Source organism: Numenius arquata, chromosome 6 (genome assembly GCF_964106895.1).
Source record: "Numenius arquata chromosome 6, bNumArq3.hap1.1, whole genome shotgun sequence".
NCBI classification, from domain to species: domain Eukaryota; kingdom Metazoa; phylum Chordata; class Aves; order Charadriiformes; family Scolopacidae; genus Numenius; species Numenius arquata.
The window spans coordinates 5,781,977-5,804,541 of NC_133581.1; the positions used below are offsets into that span (position 1 = coordinate 5,781,977).

General features: G+C 38.3%; 1 protein-coding gene across 2 annotated transcripts in view; it reads right to left on the reverse strand.

Moving 5' to 3' along the window:
• Window positions 1-367: 367 nt before the first annotated feature.
• The window catches only part of TDRD9 (tudor domain containing 9), an 80,054-nt gene continuing 57,856 nt past the window's right edge, over window positions 368-22,565 (reverse strand). For both annotated transcript variants that reach the window (XM_074149010.1, XM_074149009.1), the window contains 17 exons: window positions 21,621-21,674; window positions 18,939-19,055; window positions 17,062-17,169; window positions 16,683-16,783; window positions 15,760-15,933; window positions 14,388-14,505; window positions 12,776-12,988; window positions 10,932-11,021; window positions 9,200-9,463; window positions 8,610-8,750; window positions 7,460-7,530; window positions 6,963-7,072; window positions 6,669-6,765; window positions 5,846-5,984; window positions 4,659-4,768; window positions 1,756-1,828; window positions 368-463 (listed from right to left, as the gene is read on the reverse strand). In XM_074149010.1, coding sequence (XP_074005111.1) covers window positions 368-463; window positions 1,756-1,828; window positions 4,659-4,768; window positions 5,846-5,984; window positions 6,669-6,765; window positions 6,963-7,072; window positions 7,460-7,530; window positions 8,610-8,750; window positions 9,200-9,463; window positions 10,932-11,021; window positions 12,776-12,988; window positions 14,388-14,505; window positions 15,760-15,933; window positions 16,683-16,783; window positions 17,062-17,169; window positions 18,939-19,055; window positions 21,621-21,674 — 2,076 coding nt within the window. The remainder of the gene's footprint in view (window positions 464-1,755; window positions 1,829-4,658; window positions 4,769-5,845; window positions 5,985-6,668; window positions 6,766-6,962; window positions 7,073-7,459; window positions 7,531-8,609; window positions 8,751-9,199; window positions 9,464-10,931; window positions 11,022-12,775; window positions 12,989-14,387; window positions 14,506-15,759; window positions 15,934-16,682; window positions 16,784-17,061; window positions 17,170-18,938; window positions 19,056-21,620; window positions 21,675-22,565) is intronic.

Sequence of the window (22,565 nt, forward strand, 5' to 3'; positions counted from 1 at the left end):
AAAAAAAAAAAAAAAAAATCATGCCCCGGGGCTTATGAGCTTTTAGACAGAAAATGAACAACTAAACCTAGATTTGCTTTGTCTTTCAGGTACCTTGTGATAAAATCTGCTCAGAAGTATTATGAAAATGAAAACTGCGTCCTGCTTTAAGTCAGTTTGTTTTATGAATAAACTCATCTGCTGTAGGTCAGCAAACCTTAGCTTTTTTAAAAAAAGCATTAACATATTCCAAACTGTATTTTAGTACACTTACACTAATCTTACAGAACAGTCTTCCAAAACAAACACCCAAGTGTTGCAGAGAAGGCAAAAAGTAATTTTTAGACTAGTTGCAATGCCTCTTCCTCTGAAAGACTTCTAGAAATACTTAAACATTCAAGAAAATGAGCTTATGTAGCTGATAAAGATCATTTCCTCCTTCATGCTGCTCTTCTGACCGGGGAATGATACACTGAGAATCCACCTAATCAAAAGAAGCACGATGAAAGTCAGAAGGCATTGCATTCTTAATACTGTTTTCCTGTCTAACAGTGGTAAGGAAGAGCTCTGACAGTCTGACATCGTACAGGCGTTTCAGTCCCGCTCCACACATTTCAGCCTCACCGCCAGTACCATAAAACGCTGTATCTCGGAATAATATTCCACAATCAATTCCAAAGCATTTTACGTGATGATGCAAGAAAGACATCCTGAGATTCTTCAGACCCAGTGGAGAAAATCCTGATCCAAGGCTTGCACAATAACTTGTTACAGAAAAAGCTAAACACCAATAATATCTTCACAATACCAAGGATAACTGCATTTGAAATATGAGAATAGAATCACTCTGGCTTAAGGCGATCTGACACACTCTAACCCCTCAGTGGATGCCCACTAAAAACGTGCCCTCGGTGCTCTCTCACTGTTGTCAATCTTTGCAAAGAGAAGAGACCTAAACCCCCAGTTATGTGCCTCAGGGTGGGAGATGCACAGAGAGGGCGCCTGTAGAGATTATCTTCCTGCTGCACTCACTAATTCCTCGCTCCCTTTTAATTAAGAAAATACGCTTGTTCATCAGGAAATCTAGTTGCCTGCAGAGGCTCTTACAGAAGGAAAGGTAAGATTTCTAACAGGGCAGGAAGGCAGACTCTTCAAGCTTTACGAAACCCTCCTGGATTTCAAGAAAACCGCCCTCTATCTGATCCCAGCACATTCATGTTAAAGCAAACCCCATTTCTGTCTGTTTAAAAGGGAAAGGCCAGCTGAAAGCACAGCAACCCAAACCAAAACTAAAATGCCCAGCGTTCAGATAAATCCTAAACAAGAAGAACGTACCAATCTTTTTTCTTTTAGGGCACAGCCACTTAATACAACGAAGAATATAAAATTTTAACTTCAAACAAATGGAAAGTTGCCTTTATAATCTCTCTCAACTTAAAAATCATGGAATGTTCTGTTGGAAAAGGCTAAATATTTGTATATACAGAATTAAAAACAAAGTAGAACACCCAAACTAAAGAGACTCTACAAAACCAGGCTATCAGAGGCTGATGTATGCATAACAGTTCTTAAGCCTTAAATTCGACTCAACGGTGCTCTTTAAAGATCAATAATTTGTATTTTTATCCCCCCTCCTCCCCGCTCCCTGGCTCCAAAAAGACATCCTTCCAAAGGAAATTCTCCCTCTGACCACTCTTAGGTAACTGTACTTGAGTACTCTGAGCAACCTGAAAAAAAAAAAAAAAGAAAAAAGAAAAAAAAAGTTGATCCCCTTACCTGATTCCACGCATATGGCTTCTTATACCATGTAGGAACAATTATATCTCGAGGTTTTGGTCTGCAGATTAAACTGAAATGATATAAACCCAGCCTTAATAAATACACTTGTATTGGATTAATTATAAACAGAAAGAAATTTTTATATTAGACACAGCTGGACATCTGTGAGGTGGCTGTGCTGAAAGGAATCTTAAATGTACTTGCTAATTTAGTCTGATTTGTTTGTGTCTCTGTACTTGCCTCTCTACTATAAAAAGTCAAAATATAAATTTTCACAGGGACATTTTAATTTTTAAAAAAAGAAATCATTATTTTCTTCAAAGAAAAGTGCATTCTGATACACAAAGTACTAGAATTTACAACTGTCCTTTATTCCGTAAGTTTTCTGCACGCTTACTCACTAGAATGTATAATACAGCTATTTTTAGGGTATTTTGTTTTGCATGACAACTCAATTACTATAGATTGTCTGTCTGCTCCAGTTACTTCCTCAAGCTGTGCAAAGTACAACAGTAGTAGACTTTAATTAATTCTGTCTAGATGTGTTTTTCAAACACTCATTTTAGTCTTAAGTAGTGGTGACATGTTGTAAATACAATTAGCTTTCAAAAAAATGGAAAAAAGTTATGAAAGACTGTTCAGGCTAAATTTTTACATATTTACTCTTATGAATAAAAATTTAGGTTTTTTCCAAGACCAAAGTATAATCAGAAAAAAAATATTCAAAGCCACTGAAGATTTTGCACAATGGAAAAAACATCATGACAATGACCAGATTGTCTCTTCCTTAAAAAGGTAAATAAATAAAAAAAAACAACTAAAATAAGGAAAATTAGCTGGAGGATTGTTGGAACAGAATCAGTAAAATCACAAAGATTTCAAGAGAGAAAACGCTATCACAGAAAGGTATAAAATCCTTAAGGAAAAAAGCCCGGAAGGCCGATGAGAATGACTGGGTCAGGCGGTGCCTGAGCCCAAGAAGACATCGACGCTGCACAGGATGCTCCTTCCCCTTCCATTGGGTTGAATCTCTGAACAATCCACCCAAAAAAGGTGCCACAACAGTAGCGAGTATTTACACATCTGAAGAAATAGCGGTGACATTTTTGTGCCTTGAATTTCACATATTGATGCGTTCTATATTGTTCAAGGTTATACTGAAGCGTTGATGTCCAAGTACGAGCTCCTGTTATGGTCAGTCACCTCCAGAGAGGTTTTGGGGTTTTTCCTTCTTCCTGTTTATCCACTTTCCTTGGCTTCTCCCCACACTTATTACCATGTGAATCACAGAAGCCGTGTCCATTCAGCGAACACCACGGTGCTACCACCTGGCAGTGTCCAAAGGCAACGCAGACACCGGCCGGCCTGAGGTACTTGGCCACGAATGGGACATTAAATCCCGTATCAACAACACGCTCGACAGCTGGCGTTTTACCAGGAGTTCTGCTGATGTGGAACGCAAACAGTTTGCCGTCATCTTTCGCCGGTGCTCCTTCGGTCGGAAGCCCAAACAGCGTCCATCTCTGAGGTAACACCTCTCTGAAGCTGCGACACCGCTTTCTGGATGTACACACAATCTTCTGGCAACTGTTCCCGCTCTTTTCATTTCATTTCCAGGGCCTCGAAGCATAAGGCTGACTCCCCCCAGCACTTTTTAATTTCCTCGTAAAATGCACCACACTGAATTTTCTTTCAAGTTTTGGCAATAAGAAGCGTGGGTACTCGCTTTCAACTAAAAGCAATTTAATAGTTTTTTTCATAGGTGGGAAAAAAAAAAAAATTCAGCCAAGCAGGTACATTTAAAAACAAGAAACACCTGAAAACTCAGCATAAACAGCTGCTCTGATAATCCCTTTGATAACTGAGGGCAAGGGCAGCAAAGTTTAAAAGCTGCTGATCTTTATCAGCAGGAGGAAATGCCTCACTTCAGCACGCAGTGACTTTAGAAGAGCCCTGTTCACAAAAGGTCACATTTCCTAGAGACAAGGCCAATACCAGAGAGCACAATGTAACTCTTCACTCACGACTGAGCCAGAGCTCTTTCTGAAATCATAGAATCGTTCAGGTTGGGAAAGACCCTTGGGATCATCGAGTCCAACCATCAACCCTTCTCTACAAAGTTCTCCCCTACACCATATCCCCCAACACCACATCTAAACGACTTAAACACATTCAGGGATGGTGACTCAAATCTGTTCGGTGCAGACAGAGGCAGGGAAGGAGGAGAGAGAGCCCACCGATGATACAGCCAACACTAAAACACACGCTACATTTACAAACAAGAGAAGACTTTCCACAGCACGTTCAGCAGTGACAGGCATTAGAAGGAGCTGTCACAGAGATACTTCATTGAACCGTCTCCCTCGAATACTTCCCACAGACTGCAAGCTGAAAACATTCTCAAGACTGGCTGCACTGACTCACCACAGCCTTTTCAGAACCGCTGTTTCAGTGACAAGAAGCAGGGGGGCTGCTGTTAAAAAAGGCACCTTCCCTACACGGGTCTGTTGAGGGAGGAAAAGCAGCACACGCAATTCAAATTTAATATATAGGGAGAAAGAATTCTAAATCCTTCTGCCCTCTTAGGACTTTACTAGCCTTGTCCTGTGTGCGCAAAGCAAAGACACATCCGAATGGGTATCCTGCAGAACAGGTTTTCCAGTCTAGGTTTTATGACTCTTAAGCGATCAGGCTTCCCCTGAAGAACCAGTGCTTCCACAGGAAGTTCAGAATTGTTGAGTATACCGCTTTATAAATAAACAAAGTAAATGAAACGCATCATTACATGAGAACATATATTATTTCCCCAAAGCCTAATCTGAGCTATGCTTCAAGCAATCATTTATTTTATTTTTGCTGAGACTACGAAACAGAAGATCTTATTTCTACAGAATTATTACCATAGAAGTTTCTCACGAATGTTTTTCTGCAGCTGAGTCATTCTCTCTTGTCCAGAAGACTCTGCACATTCACAGAGCAGCTCATTAATGGCTGTCCTTAGGATGTTTATCTGTAAAAATACCAGTGACAGAATATAAAGCACTCTTAACCAGCACTAGTTATCTATTACGTTATACTGGTATGAAGGTGGCGCCCGTACCCCTGAACTTCAACTGGAATATTATTAACGTAAGCAAAAACATCTGAAGCTTTAGAAACATTTCCTCCTCCGGATCCATCTCTGCTGGTCAAAAACGTTAATGTTCAGCCACTTGATATCACAATCTTCAAGGTTACTCAGAAATGACATAAAACATACAGGCTACCACTTGCTGGATTTTTTTCCAAACACAGAATTCCTTCTGTAAAAGTTTTAAGGATTTCCTGTATCTGTCCATGCACAACAACTTGGTGTCACCAATCTGGCTACGGTGTCGTGAATACAGATTGCACACACACCAAGGCAGTGCTTTCAGAAGGCAACAGCTCACAGATACACACACCAGCGTTGTCCACTGCGTCCTTAGAAAGCCTCTAGAAACCACTGGTCATCACCTTACGTCCCTGCTCCGTACATACAACTAATGAGGGCACGTCAGGTCCTTCACTGTCTAAAGCCCACGTCAAATCTGATGCACAGGTCAAATACAGCTTCCTGTCCTGCGTAACGGAGTGTACGGACACACTTCCCTCTGACAGGTCTGTCTGCAAGATGCAAAAAGAGGACTAGAGGGGTTTTTATTGTTTGTTTGGTTGATCTGCTCTGTGAGAAGCAGCTTGATACAGATGACTTATCAGAACTGTGAAATCAGAGGATTGCAAAGCAGTCACGCTCGGCTGATCAGTAAAAACCACAATAATCCTAAGAACACAACAAACAAGTATTGACATCTGATTAGTGCAAAATCATTGCTTTTGTTTTCAGAAGTGTACAATGTATTGTTCTATAATACTTTATTTTGTTCAAAGGAGGGGGTAACTCTTTTTTTCTGATAAGAATCCAAGGTTATAAACAGGTAGTATGCTAAAAAGAGCCCCAAACCCACAGCTTAAAACAAGTTTTCTGATTAACTAAGAATTAACAAGCTCTGATGCACCGAATTCTACTGAATTCCTACTATAGCGAAAATTCTTATCCATGTTTTACCTTTGTTATGTCTTCCAGTCCAAAATGCACATCAAATGTCAGCTCCATGTCATTTTCTGGAAGCAGAGGAGCCTCACAAGTCTGACTCCAACCCAAACCACACAGAACACCAGTATAATACTTTCCACTTTTATCAACCCTATATGAAAAAGAAAGAAAACACTCTCACCTAAAGATGAAGAAACTAAACTCAGATGAAGACAGACTTAAATGAATTTAGCCGTGCCAAACAAGATACAGGTGTTTTAAAGCAGCAAAAACAATTGAGAGGCATTCACACAAAGTCGTACTGTTTTTTTTTTTTAACATACAGTGATGAAATGAAACGAATTCTGGTTATGAAAACACATACTCATAAAACTCAAAAAGGAAATCATACATATGCAAAATGGAACTTTAATTGAGAAAAGCTAGCTTCACTATGTTGAAATGACAGTCTACAGGTACATGAATTTAAACAGAACACAACAGTAAGGCAACTGCCAGAGCCCAGCTTTTACAAAAATCACGCAGTTTCCTCTCCTCACGCAGATTTAAAACTTGCCCCGTTCTACAGTTCATCTTCCCGGGCTTCCAGCACGACTGTCAGGAACTGCATTGCCTTACAGTGAGGGTAGAGCCTGCAGCACCAATTCATTAAGTACAGGAAACAAGTGATCTTAGCTACATACTATACTAAAATTAATAAAAGATACAAGTATTACATGAACAGCAAAAGAAAATACTAAATGCTGAAAGCGGAGAAAAAAAAATCCGTCACCAATTTGTGAGGGTCCTAAAAAAAATAAAATAGAAGGACCACCAGTTTAAAACGCACAAATACCTGAGTTCTATAGCAGGAGCAAACAGCATACTGAGGAGTGCAAGCAGGCCACGAATAGGAGGCATCAAGGATGTTTTCTCTAAAAACACAGTAGATCCTGTCACCAAAAAAAAAAGAAAAAAAAAATTTAAATTAAAAACCAACGAAACAAACAAATCTAAGGAGTATCTAACAAAAAAGGAAACCTCAAAAAGATGTTAAATAGAACTACAGTGACATAGTTACTCACAAAACTATTGATATTTAAGAACAAACGTCTAGAGAAACTGTCCAAACATTTTTATTAAGCATTACCAGTTGCGTTTGCTGATAAAGAAGCAGCAACCAACATTCGCTGAAAGGGATCTTCTGGAGCATCATGGACAAGAACAGAGTTTATGCTTTCCTTTTGTATTAAATAATTTCTGGGGAGGAAATAAGAAACATTTTCAACATTAAAAAACCAAAACCCATATAAACATGTAAAAATAGACTTATTTTAAATTCACAACGCAACCTCAATGGGTAGCAGTTACTGGCTGAAGATTACCTGAATACCATTTATCAGGTATACACGATGGTTAATAAATAATCTCTCTGTAAGACATTAAAGCACTTTTAATAAAACCATTCTTAAAATTTTACATAGCAATAGTGTGCATATTAAAGCAATTTCGGTCTGACTACTTCAGTTTTTCAATGAATAAAAATTCTGTAAAAATCTGTAAGAGTAACTAGGATGGGTTTTGCCTATTTATCGAAAATTACAGCTGAGAACGTGCCCGTACTCCACAGTACAAGTCTTCTCATACCTGAACTGGGACACTCTAGTCATACTGTAGCATTTCACCTCATAAGGACTGAACGGGCCAAAAAGCGTGACCTTCAAAGAGAGAAAGAACAAATGATATTCTAGTTAGCCAGCACCTGGATCTCCAAAAGGATCTTCCAAACCAAACTCCTTGAGAAATTTAAACCAAACCACGTTTCAGCATGTAACTGAGCAACACTGAACTGATGAACAGCATTTTCATTTCACCCATCTAAAGCAAACTTTGCTTGGGGAGGCACCTAAACAAAAATAATGTACTTCCACAGCCGCTGGGGATTCACAACTTCCCTCTGGCTTAAAAACCACAAGTGCAGATTTCAAGATTTCATAGAGCACCTAAAAAAATCAGGTCATTTTTGTTTACTTGAGCAAGTCTTTAATCTTGAAACTATCTCACTTTATGAAGTAGTTAAACAGGATTACTCCTGTGGGTAAACTGAGCATGATCAGGTGCTTGAAAGCCTGGAATTCTGACAGGTCTGAAATGAGGAAAGAATTAAAATGTAGATGAGACTTAACTTGTAATCAGAATGCAGAACAGGACACGCATTTTCACGTTTTATATTCCAGCTTAGTAGTGACTAGATATCTCAAAATACCTAAGTAAGAATAAATTCCGAGTTTGGAATTGTGGAAGTGGAAAACAGTGGAAGAAGCACCCACTGTTTCATTATTATCAGGTATTGAAGTGTTCTCCGCGTCACCTATCCCAGCTCCTTACCCATCGCCAGCTCAGGAAGAACGAAACACTGCGTAATAGTAAACCCCGTGTTTAATTATTCTGAAAAATTGATGGGGTTGTAATCTTGCTTTTTGCTGTAGCCTATATAACGAAGGCTACCACACGTGGAAAGATTGTGTTCAGTTTTTCCGTTTTATCTTCGTTCTGCAGTGGCTCAAATTCCTGCCTTAGAATGCGTGAGAAGAGTCAGTTCGCTGAGCTCTTAAGCTGCAAAAACCAGTCTGCGATCATGGTCACGTTACGGCTTCCTACCAACAGGAGGCAGAAAGCACTATGAAAGATGCCAAGTACGGTTTGGTTATTAAACGTACTTTCAGTCTTATCTCCATTCTAACAATGGGAGAAGCAGGGTCATGTAACGACACACCAAAGCCACCACTGAAGTTACCTTATGGGTTGGCGCACCAGATTTATTGTCAGAAAACAAGTTTAACAGTCTTTCAATTAGATGCTTTTCTTCCTTTCTTGAAGATACAGGCATTTTCTCTTCTTGGTCCAAAAACAATCCTTTGAGCAAATCATGGCTTTGCTACGTAACAATGGGACAGTATTAAAACCATGAAACAGCCATGTTTTTCAAAAGTTTCACAGAAAAAGGTCCTACACAAAGAGCATGCATGCAAACATAAAACACAATGTTCTTACCACCTTTCAGATTACATCAAACACAGAAATGGAAGACAGTTAAAACTATGAAACAGTTACATTTTTTCAAAGCTCAAAACTCAGTGGAGCAGTTCAACTGATGGCGGTATCTCCTGGAGAACATCTCTCTCAGAAGGTGTCTCAAAGCAGCAATGCTTTTGGCCAACAGCTCAATATGAATTACGCACACACATGAAAATATTGTTCCATTCAAGCATGAGTCTTGCCTAATCCTATGGCGTTAGTCAAGACTTCAGCTCAACTTCTCCAGACTCCAGAATGCCTGAGCTGAAATAAATTAAGAAAAGCAGAAGCAGCCGACACAATACATACTTGTGATTCGTATGATTCTTCTGCTAGTTCAGCGTAACGCTCTTCAATAAGCACATCTCGAATATTCACAAACTCCTCCTTCCACCTTGAGCAATGGAAAGCATCCACACGCAGCACGCTACGCACAAGCGAGTACACCTCCACCAGAAGAGTACAGCCGTTGACCAGGGAGGCAAATCTCTGGCTGGCGCTGTAACTCCACCACTCCCCACGTACCAGGGACTGTGCAGACGGACGCATCTTGCATATCTTGAATTCTAAAGCCTAGAGCAAAAACGTTGAAAACAACACTTGCCTGAGTAGAGAACTGGCATGAAAATCTTTCATCTTTTCAACAAAGTGTGAATTAATAACTACAAATGACTCCATAATTATTGCAGTGGCTTATGTAAATTCCTAGGACTGCCATAAAGCTCCTGGCATAATTCCTATCCTGTCATTGCCAACACAGCTACACGCTACATCTCATATCACTTCAATACTGTACATAGTTGCTAATGAATCAGAGCAAACAGAGCATAAATAAAAGATAATTCGCTATTAACTCACCATCCACATTAAAAACTCAGGAGTGTAGAGATGTCTACTCTGGAAAACACTTCACAACTCATAGTTCTTTTCAACTAAGGTAACCAAAACTTGGCAAGACCATTGCAGCTATTCTGTCCCTGGCAGGCAAGAGTAATTAAGTTCCCTTTTAAACCCTTTCCACAATCGCTATCTGTAATTATGTCTCTGAATGAATTTACAACAGAAACCCTGCTTTTTTTCTAGCCCGTCATTGAAACTGGTCATTAAAAGATTAGGCCTGAAGCAGAAATAAGTTTTCCTTTAATACATCTGACAAAACCACAAAAAAATGATGCGTCTTGCCAAAATTAATTCTTTCGTTTTTAAAATCAATTATAAAAGAAAATCAAACAAAATTAACCCTATCAAGATCTAATACTAAGAAGAGATATATAAAATAAAACCATACTTCTGCTGGTTCACTTCTCATTTTCATTATTAAACGCTTCAGAGAATAAAGTCAGTATGATACGCCTGTTTCAATTACCTTAACAATATCTGCATGAGGACCGGAAAGCTGAATTTCACTTGAAGCCTCTAGTTATTTTATTTGTAAATATCGCAAGAGAATTACTTTTCTGAAAAAGTCCCTCAGATATGTTACAGATCACCATTTAATTATCAAGAGGGTTCTGTCTGAAAAGATCCAAGCGAAGTCAGTAGTTCTAAGAATAGCGAAGCAGCACAAAGCAAACCCAGAGACTTCCAGCTTTATGAAATTTAGTTTAAGTATTTCCTATGTATTCTTTCTGTAACTGATAGTGTAGCAGAGCAGGAGCTTTGATGGAGTAAAACTACCCTGCACAGTAACTGTACACAAGGTATCTGTCACTGCAGACTTGTTGCACACAGACATTAACATAAAACGAATACAAACAATGCTTTTCCCATCCAGTCAATGAAAACAAAAGGCTGGACAACATTTCTCTACAATTAAATACAACGCAACTCAGTTACAGACAAGAACTACCACTCTGTGCATACACACCTGTGAAAAATATATACCCACCATTAGTGAAGGTGATTTGTAGGTACTCCCATTTACAAAATACACATTACTTCATTATTATTCTAAAAAGCATTATGATTTGAAATACACTTCTGTTTGCCAGACCAGCCATGAAAATACCTATTACACAGCAGGAAGTAGCATCACCCCTACCTGGAAAGGAAACTCCAGAAGACAGCTTGGAATCTCTCGTAAGTTCTTTAAAGGCACTTTTGATGTATTGCCATAATCCACAAAAAAAACCTGGAAAAAGAATCAGGAGTATATGCAGAGATTCCACAACATTCGAAATGCTACTTTTAGTGGCAAGGAAAGAGACAACCTATGTTTAATAATTACAGTACAACACGATCTTATCAAGTGAAATGGAAGGAAATTCAGAGTCTGGAAAAGATGCAAATGAAGTCGTGTCAAAAATAATAGGTCAAACTTTATCGTGTCTATTATTTGATCCCTTGCCTTAAACATCCACTGGTGATGCAAATAATCTGCTAAATCTAGAAAAGGCACATTTCTCTGAAAGGCTCTAATTCTCTCCTCACAATTAAATCTGTATAACCTTACTTCTTAACAGTGACACTACCTATTAACTGCTCTTAGATAAGTAAAAGCGAACACGGATCGGATGACTGTTTATAAATGCAAAAGAGAAAGTGCTAAGATTAGCATTGATATTCACTAGTTTTCCATGACTTCAAAACAGATGACAGTGTTCAGTATTAACTCTGCAGTGGCAACACCCAGCAATGTTAATAAACGGAGAAATTCAAAGGAGGAATGGGCTGTGCAAAGGCCAATTTTACAAAAATTTAAAAAATCTGTCCTTCACTGCTGAAAGGAAAAGCATTGGCCTGAAAAATGAAGACCAATCTTGAACTGTGACGCTAATTTCCATTACTGATCTCAGCACAATAAGCCAAAATGTTCTGATAAATTTGTTGATGATACAGAACTCGGCAACATAAACTCTGATACAAAGTAAGATCACACTGAATGGACCCAAGAACTCAACAGGAAAAGGGAGAATCAAATGGTTTGAAGTAAAAGATCATATCCTTTGGAATTTTTAACCATTTCTGTTATAAATGCTCCATTATTATTTATAAATTCTAATGAGTCGGAAACTACCAAGCAGACAGAATTGAGTCTAAGATGACAAGAAGTGGCCCATGCAAAAAAGGTATGAAAAGGCAAACATGGCACGTGCCACGTAAAATATTTTTGAATGCAGAGGAGAAACACTGTGTTGGAAGAGGAATACCAGCATCACTGCATAAACAAGGGCAGAACTGTAAGCACAGGAGTGTGCATAACCCTGCTTCAGAAAACCAAGGTCAAAACAAAATAGAGTGAGATGGAGAGTAGGTGAACAGAGAGCCCATGTGGTGCATGAGATGAGAAAGAATGCAGCTTGCTTCAATTAGCGAAACGAAGTCCAAGAAGTAAAAAACAGATAAGAAACTGGAGGGGAGAAGAAACAGGAGGAAAAGAAGAAAACTTATGAAAACCAAGGGAAGAAACACTGGCAGAAGCAGCAGCACAGACAAAGTGGCCACCAATGACTGAAAACTGCCAATCCATCGGGGGCAATAAGCTTACTTTTCAGATGAATCTCAACATACTTATGAAGACGAAGTGATGGGGCTGCTGCCAGCAATGCAGCACTGGAGCTAGACATTCCTTACCATCTTCTCAAAGCTACTGGAGGTTTCAGTCTTTATTTTGCTTTGCTCTGCTTCAGTACACAAGACACTTTACCGTATCAACAACAATTTAATGCTAAAATATTCCTGTGTTCTGGAAAAAAAACCCTAATTCATCTATTCTGGCAACATTAGCAACATCTGGCAACATCTATTAAGGTTTTATTCCAGTTCTACAGATTTCTTTACATTTATAATTATCATGAACATAGTGCTTTGTAGAAAAAAATAAATCATAGCTCCAAGATTGTTAATGCAATTACACCCCACCAATTCAACATGGCATTACTGTACCTCAGCAAAATCTCCACAAACATTCAGAATACGAGCTCTATAGTATCCTCTGTTTCCCAGATAAGTGAACGGTGCCAGACAAACCAACTCTGGATGTGGAGACACCGTTAAATCCATCAGGTCCTGGCAGTCAATTTCAGCAGTTAGAGCCTGGAGCGCAATCCTATTCTTTTCATCTGTCCTGTAACCCCAGAAGTGTCCAACTTCTACTATCTGAAAATATAAAAATTAGACAATATCAGATTTCATATTATTTTATTCTTATGCATCAATCACAAAACACAACTGAGCAAAACACATGAAAGCGCTTCTACCCCTGACACACACAGAGAAACGTTCTCATGCTGCAATAATGCAGTGAAGCATTTCTCTCATAATTATTTTTAAATGTTTATTTGCTGTGCATATGCAATGCACTTTTCATCTAAACAGACCCTGACATAAGCATTACTACAATACAGAAAATTAAGAAAAGACTGCTTCCGTTTTTCTAAACCAAATTAACATACAGAAAATACAAGGTATACAGTTGATTAGACAGATACCTAGAGATATGGTGCATTTTTCTTGTTAGTGAAAGAATAGCAGTTAGTTACATCTATCAGCAAACTGGCATTATTTCTGCTATGATTAGCCATCCTTTAGAAAATTGAGAAAAACACACCGCTATTTAAATCAAATCAAATAAAATAAGTCATCTTTTCAAATGGCTTACTGAACTCAGATACCATTTCCGATCTTACACTGGGTGCTCATGATAAAAAAGACTATTTATTTATGGTACACAGGACCATTAAAGCCGAAGCATTAAACAGAATTAGCACAGATAGTGAAGTGATAGGAATGTGTCTGATCAAATCCATGAACATTTTTGATCCAAGAGATTTAGCTGAATAAAATGAAGAAAATGTTCTTTTCTGCACTTGCAAAACACGTCACTACTATCAAGAGCTGTTTTCATACTTCAGCCTACAATTTCCACTAGCTCAGTGGTTTGGAATTTTTATTATTATTATTTTGATTTCAGCAGCATATATATTGCTTGCTATTACTCAATTTCTTAAGAACACAATAGTTAACACAAGATTTAAAAATTCTCAGCTTCAGAACTCAGAAATGTTTATATATACATAAATTTTCCCCTAACACCCTTTTACACATGCAATATTTTTAGGAATAAGCAAGCAGTACCATTAATTCATCTCATTTCTCTAATGCTTCTGAAGACGACTGCCAGTTAATAATGGCCCAAATTCCTACTGATTCTCATTTATATAATGTATACAAATATTTCACCTCTCCCATTAATCCTCTTTACATTTATGCCTACTTTTCAGCTAACATTGGCTGCCACCAAATCCCACAAATTTTCTGAAGTACAAATAAATTTCAATGGCTGAAATTTTTTTGTGACATGTGAATATTATTTAACAAAGAACTACTAAAAATCAGACCAAGAATATTGTCTATACCTCTTATGGATACCTCTGTGCTAAAAACATTATTAGTACCTATTCTTTTCATTTAAGCTCATCAGATATTCATCTCTACAAATAGTTATCTAGGTACCAATTATTAGATATGACCTACTTCAGATGGAGAACATTCCTACCTCTGTTACCCTGATGGACAGAAGACGACCTGGACTTGGGATCATCTTTATCTGTTGTAAAGTACCAAATGAGAGTTCCACAGGCTCCACTGTCTGCTTCTTACAGTCCACATTTACTCTAAAAATTTTATAGAATAAAGATGCTAAATACTTCACTCATGTGAAAACTCAGGAGTTCAATTTTTCTGCTTTCATTTGCTTCCCAAGGTGCACCCAGGGCTCATTTATGTACTTAATGACTTTTACTTACAAACATATTAATTCCATTAGAACCTAAAATGACCACACAGAACCAAAATACCACAGAGAAACTGTTTGAATTCCATTATGAGCAAACACAGGAAGATACATATCGAGACACAACTGTGCCATCCATTTATTAGAACTCCAAAGAATTAAGGTTAAATAGTGGGGCTTTTTGCTATGGTACGGCTTCTAAGCTTATTTTTGAAAAATAAATTGAGTACACTATAGCACAAAGACAAATTCAGCATCTTTTTAATATACATATATAACATTCCTTTTAGTCGATAAAAGTTAAGAACTCTTAAAATTAGTCTTTCAGCCTTGAGTCCCTCAAGAATTAATTTTCACAAAGATTTTAAGTGCTGTTTTGGGCACAGTGAAACTGCTAAAATCTTTTATTAAAAACTAAGTACAATCAACTGAAGTATTCGCCTGCACTTTAACCTTTCCAGTTCATTCCTGCCTTCCTATTTTAATTTTCTCATTTTAAAATATTAAAATGACTGCAGACCAATCAGGAACTAGGCAGGTTACCACGTTAGCAAGTTGCTTGTACAATCTCAACCTGAGAATCACAGACAGCATTTAATAACAATGAAACCCACATCAGATTTTTCTAGCAAAAGCAAATGCGGACCAAAGAGACTCACTACATTGAATTCCTCATCAGTGTTTTCTATTATGCCTCCCCACCCAAGGATGTTACATTTCCCACCAGTTTTTGTTGTTATACACCTCCTCCATCCCTTTCTTTTATGTTCCCAAATACCAATCCTTATTTATTTTGATTCTATCAATCCTCACATTATCTCTAGCACAAACAGAAATTAGTGTGTACGTCCACATTTCCATATGCCAAATGCAAATTGGCCACAACGTTAAAAAAAAAAAGAAAAAGCGTATACTTGGAGTTCTCTTAAACAGCCTTTAACTATAACGTAATATTTCAGACAATCACACTAATTTAGTCCTGCAACAACATTCTGCTTATACAAAGTTTACACATCTGGGCTTTTTTGAACCTAATGTCTCCCTTGGTGGCACTTTCAAGGAAATTCCAACTAAATTCAACAAACCTCATTTCAACTTAACACTGCAAAGAAACTCATTTTCCATATGCAATTACCTTAGAGATTCCATACTTGCGGCTGCTGCACCTTGCAACTGCTTTCTGATATCATCCGGAGAATGAACGTTCAGCTCAAGAGGAATTTTCAGCTGTGACATCTTGACTGAGACGTACACTGCAGGAAGTATCTTAAAGCCCTCCATCGGGTTACGAGAGAACTCCACAAAAGCCCTGTTCAAAAAGAACCCCACCAAATAGAATTGCAATTAATACTCAATGAGTATCAAAACCCAACAAAAAAAAAGCCCATAAAACCTGTAATTTCTTCTCCCTGTCTTTATCTTAGCAGGCCAATAAACAGTTAAAATTAGGCTCCTCACAAGCTTTGCCTAGCACTCTCATGCACCTTAAAACTTTAATTATCATGACGGTTGTAAGAAAACTTTCTAACATTCTTATAAGCACATACCAAATTTACTGAGTATATTTATTACAAATAGAAAGGATGTGAAAAGGTAGGTGAATACGGAAAGAATTAAAGATTGGAAAAGGCCTAAGAAGGGCCACATCAATTCAAATTTGGGCAGCTGTACTCCAAAATTAGCCAGATTAGCTACAACAGCCAGTCACATGCATTTTGTACAAAGCTATGTGACTGTACAAATGAGCTAAATTCAGTATACAAGTTAGAAGTAAATATAGACAGATGAGTTACAGTTAAGGTTCACTGTCAGACAACAGAAGAAACAAAACAGAAGGTGGTCTCTAAATCAGCTACTTTATCTAATGTATTCCAACCAAAGCACGTAAAACTTTAAAACCACCTTTCTTACTCCAGCCAATACATTAAAAATAAAGCACTGATTCCAAAAAGATAAGAAGAAATAACTCATTTTGTCAGTGCACCATTGACAGAGACATTAATTACTAGATTCAGAAGAATGTGAGAAAGACATGAGACTTAAAGTATTTATACTTACTTTGATCCATCATAGGCAATAGATTTTACCTGCCCACACTGTCTAAACAGTGACTGCAACTGCTTATGGTATAGATATCCATAGGGAGGAATATTCTTCAGCTGTTAAGAAAAATAAGTTAAATCTGGACACATTCAATTATTTTAATGCATTATTAAGTTCACCTAAATAGCTTCCACCTGTGCTTGAGCTGCAACAGTGATATACAATCTAAACCCCAACAACTTCAAAAACCAATATATACTATATTAAATTTAAAAATCTCAAAAGACAATCAAATCAGAGCGTTCATGCTAATGCTGCCCTACTGCCTTGAACTGGTAGATAAAGAATTGGGTAATAAAAATGCGTTATTAAGTCATTCACCTTCTTAACATACCATGACAGTGGTTTTTGGATCTTTGCCAGCAAGCTCTCTCACAGCAATTTTTTCATGACATTTTCCAAAAGTAAAGTAGTTTGGATAGAAAGCACCAGCTATTACAACCTGAAATCAAGAGAATATTTTGTAAAGCGCAGCAGATTATATTCAGTTTCTTGAAGAGAGATACACTAGCAACAAAGAGATACTGACAGATCTTTGTATGAAGATTTTTTTCCTGTTTCTTTAAAGGAATTACTGTCATTTCAGACTAAACATCAACTCATGCAAATCCTTAAAAACATACTTTCATGAAAAGAGATCAACTTCTGGAACAATTTTACAACTTTTTAAAATTTTTGTATGCAGACTTGCTCTACAAAAAGTACAACTGCTAGCCCTGATATCAAGAGGAGCTTCAATTTTAAATAAATTCACGTAAAATAGCTACAGGAAACTTGTTCGGTTTCCATGTTCGCTACAGGCTTGGGGAAGAATGGCTGGAGAGCTGCCTGGCAGAAAAGGACCTGGGGGTGTTGGTCGACAGCAGGCTGAACATGAGCCAGCAGTGTGCCCAGGTGGCCAAAAAGGCCAACAGCATCCTGGCCTGTATCAAGAACAGTGTAGTGAGTAGGACCCGAGAGGTGATCGTCCCCCTGTACTCGGCACTGGTGAGACCCCACCTCGAGTACTGCGTCCAGTTTTGGGCCCCCTACCACAGGAAAGACATTGAGGTGCTGGAGCAGGTCCAGAGAAGGGCAACGAAGCTGGTGAGGGGTCTGGAGCACAAGTCTTACGAAGAGAGGCTGAGGGAGCTGGGGCTGTTCAGCCTGGGGAAGAGGAGGCTGAGGGGAGACCTTATTGCTCTCTACAAGTACCTGAAAGGAGGCTGTAGAGAGGCGGGAGTCGGTCTCTTCTCCCAAGTTACAGATGATAGGACAAGAGGCAATGGCCTCAAGTTACGCCAGGGGAAGTTCAGGTTAGATATTAGGAAATACTTCTTTACTGAAAGGGTTGTCAGGCATTGGAATGGGCTGCCCAGGGAGGTGGTTGAGGCACCATCCCTGGAGGTATTCAAGAGAGGAGTTGACATAGTGCTTGGGAATATGGATTAGTGTTGGGTGGTGTGGTGGTGTGTGTGTGGGTTGCGTGTGTGGTGGTTTTGTTTTTGTTTTTTTGTGTTGTGTTTTTTTTTTTTTTTTTTTTCATTGGTTGGACTAGATGATCTTAAAAGGTCCCTTCCAACCTCTGTGATTCTGTGATTCTGTGATTCTGTTACATCTTACAGTACTGAACAATTCAGCTCTGAAAAGTTCACTGCTTAACACAGTTGAACCAATTGCCACTGAAACAATAAATAGGTCTGTGAAAATAAAATCACTACTAATCAGTTCAAATAAGGCAAGAAATTAAATTGGAAATTTGACAAAGTTACAATAGCTGAAAGACATCTAATTGCCTTCCCTGCCCCCAATATCTAACCAAGCCAGTGGTGGTCCAAATAGAGCACTCAAAACAAATGAAAACATCCTTTTCAAAACTGTTAGTCCTTAGCCTTCCAACAGGAACCACCCTTGAGTTTTTTTTACGTCTTTAACAAAGATTAGTCTAGATATGCAGTTTAATTCATCTCAGTACGACTTGAGTTTATTTTGATGAACTGTCAGAAGTGAAGGGGCAGCCAGAGGACCAACTCAGCGTGCAGTCTGAACCACTAAAAGTAGCATAAGTTGTCCTTCTAAGTTGTCAAAAAGAATTACTTTTTCACCTGCAATCTCAAAAACCACAGAGAATATTGAAATATGGGTGTGATACTAGTTCATCAGTACTTGTAAAAATCCAGCTATAAATTCTGTAAATACTGGCTCTCCCCAGAAGAGTCAATAAAGCATTACCTGCAAAATGAAGCGTTGTTCATATACAGATTCCTCATCCATAGCAGATGGTTGAGAAGTAACACACATGTTAAATGCTCTGACTCGCTGTTTCAAGTTGTAAAATAATTCTGCCACCTGAAATTTGAACTCTAAGTTACATATTAAACAGATCAAAAACATCCACAAATTAAAATAAAATCTGTTATTAAAAGTCTGAATAAGTGGGCAAACTCCCTTTCCTTTTCAGGTGACACTAGTATGTATTTCACCTAATATACTGCTTGACATCTCTACTTCGGAAAATAATTTCAGTACTGTGACTCCAGCAGTTTTCTTGACCTCTCTTTATAAAGTAGAATTTTGTAGTCGCAAAGCATATAATGCAGATATGATACAGAAGAAAATTAGAAGAACTGAAATAACCATTTACAAGATGATATGATTCTCCATTTAAACCATTTTGGGGTTGTACCTTAGAAGGTAAAACACACACTAACACCAACCTGGACTTCTGCACCTAACTGTAGCAGTGACCGCATATGCTGCACCATAAGTTCAACAGAGAACCATGATGACCTCAAGAGAGATCAAACTTAGGCCCTACAGCAAAACATGTCCCATTAAGCTTTCAATCCCAAGCATTCCTGAGAAGCTTCCATAAGCAGCTAGTGTTCCTCCAACAGTGAATGCCTTCATTGTCCCAATTGATTTTGAAGCAAATGTAGAGAAGTACAGTCCGCTCAACTGCTTCATGTCTACGTTTTCCTTTCTGCTACTGACAGTTTTAGGATACTAAAAGTCCTGTTATTTTCCTCATAGGACAACTACAATAATCAGAAACCAGCGTGTGGCTGCCTTGGTTCTGCAAATCCACTTCCACACAAGGAATTATAGAACTAGTATCTGAAAGTGTGGCAAACAAAAGACCCCAAATCTTCAGAGTCAAGTTCATTGTTGGACTAGATGATCTTAAAGATCCCTTCCAACCTAGACAATTCTATGATTCTTAATAAGTGTTAGTGTAGTAAACTCCTGAACTACTATGTCATGCACAACCTCTTCTTCAATTATCTGAAATTGGGCCAAGAGAACACCACCTCCCCAGGAGGCTGTCATAAGACTGACCCTTCAGCTTTCCAGTTTTACACAATTTCCTTTTTTCCCATCTTTTTTTCCATCTTTTTTTCCTTGACATCAGTTAAAAAACTGATCAGAGTTTATCAGAGTAAAAATCAGAGTTAAAAAACTATTGGCATTTCTTATCCAGATAGTTGCTTAGTATGAAGAGCTTTTTGGTTTTTTCCTGCTTTTTGAATGCAGGCCCATTGCTCGTGCCAAAGGTATGACCCGCTGGAATAACGGGCAAAGCCACGCTCTGCCAACCACAGTTATTCCAGAGTTTTACTTATTCCCGCTCTCAACATATCACATTAAGCTTGAAGTCCTTTGTGATAGAGAGTTTTCATTAATTGCTGCAGTAAAGTAAGCAACAAAGCCCCACAAATTTTCAAGTCCACTCCTCACTATATAACTGTATTTCCTTAAAATTATCCTAACTGTAAGACAAAAGTTATGGAACTATGGACAGCAGTCACACCACAAGCAGTAGTATCTGAAGGACCTATAGAATGAGCAAATAATACTGGAGGTCTCTCTAAAGAAATGTTAAAAATACGTTAACCGGTTAATAATTTAATACCAGTTTGTTTATCCTAACAAAAGGAAAATTCCTGGATGCGGCACTCCTACAGACTCCTTCAGGAGCCACCTCTCCATCTTCTGGTTGGATTCGATGATCTGAAAGGTCCCTTCCAATCTACACAATTCTGTGATTCTATGGCTGTGTCAACTGTGATGATAAACAAGAGAGTTTATCTACTTAAAGAGTCCATCCCTCCGAGGCATTGGGTACTTGGCCTTATTAACATATAAATCATTATCTGAAGTCCATTATTCAAAAGAATGCACACCTGGCTTTGTTAACATTACAACGATTTTCCTCAGCTCTTTCTTTTCTTTGAAACCTATAAATGAGGTCTCTGCAACCACTTGAGGGAAGAGAGGAGCAGAGGGGGAAACGCTGACAAATGTATGTTCACTGTGATCACAGCTAACAAACCTCCTGTCTGATCTGTCTTAAATCTCCAGTACCTAAAGGGGGCCTACAGGAGAGATGGGGAGGGACTCTTTATGAGGGAGTGGAGCGATAGGACAAGGGGTAATGGTTTTAAACTGAAAGAGGGGAGATTTAGATCAGATATTAGGAAGCAATTCTTTACTGTGAGGGTGGTGAGGCACTGGAACAAGTTGCCCAGAGAAGCTGTGGATGCCCCATCCCTGGAGGGGTTCAAGGCCAGGCTGGATGGGGCTTTGAGCAACCTGGTCTAGTGGGAGGTGTCCCTGCCCATGGCAGGGGGGTTGGAACTCCATGAGCTTTAAGGTCCCTTCCAACCCAAACCATTCTATGGTTCTATGAAATTGTACTTGGGAGTCATGATATTCTCTGACAACTTTAAATAGTACCATCTCTGCTCCCCCAGCCAACCAAAACCTAAAAAGTCCGTTTTTTTAAAGAAAATATACAACTCTATATAGCTAGCTAGCTACATAATAATACAGTAGGCAAGGTCTTAACATTTGGAGAAAATAAGGAAAATTAAGTCCTTCTGCTTATGAAAACGATTACCTATTTCATCTTACCTCTTTGACATTCTTGATATGAATACCATTTGATCGACCCCACTCAAGCTCTTCCTGGAAAAGAAAGTGAGAAATGCAAATGCAAAAATTTTTAGAAACTTATTTCTTCTACGGGTAGTGAGCTTTCTCTCGTATTCTTCTGTGTTGACACAAATAATAGTTATATAAAGGGATGGAAGAATTTGATGTCATTTCACCGTTTTCGGTCAATCGAGTATTATGCATGTATGAAATTAAGACATTTATATATATTTGACTAATAAACTACACTTTGGTCACCACCGGTACACCTGTGGGTCACCTAAATTTCTCATAGAAATCCACAAATCTAACCCTGTGCTGCTAACTGCAGAAGCTACTTTAAGATGGACTCTTCTTCAAAAAAAACCCAGAACTTCTTTATCTTGATGCTTAACTTTATCAGACAGATTCTGGCCATCTTGGCAACTCATTATAACAGTGCATGTTATGCACTGGTGTTCATAAAGCATATTATGCTCTGAAAGAAGCAGAGAAATAAAAAGGGTTTTATCTTATACACACATGAGAAAGACTAGAGGCAGTTCTTGTGTGCATACTACTATTTTTTGTGACTGATGCACATAAAGATATTCCATCTTTCAGGGTTTTGGGGGCGGGGGGCCACAGAGATTTGTATGTTTCTTTTAAAAAAAAAGAGAAACGTGCATATTAAAAATATTTCTTTCAACTACAGCTGAATTTCCCTTTTCAGCTTGGATTTCAAAGCCTCTGGCCACTGTTGCTCCATCTGTGAAAGCTACTACATAAGGGATTGCGTTCAAATTCTCAGCACTGGGTTCAAAGACTCACGTTCTCTCAAAGCTTAAGCTTCTACTTATTTATAAAAAATCGTAACTATTATAAAGGAGGACTGCTAGCAAAAGTTCCTTACTAAGAATATAAAATACTCCAGCACTGAAGTCA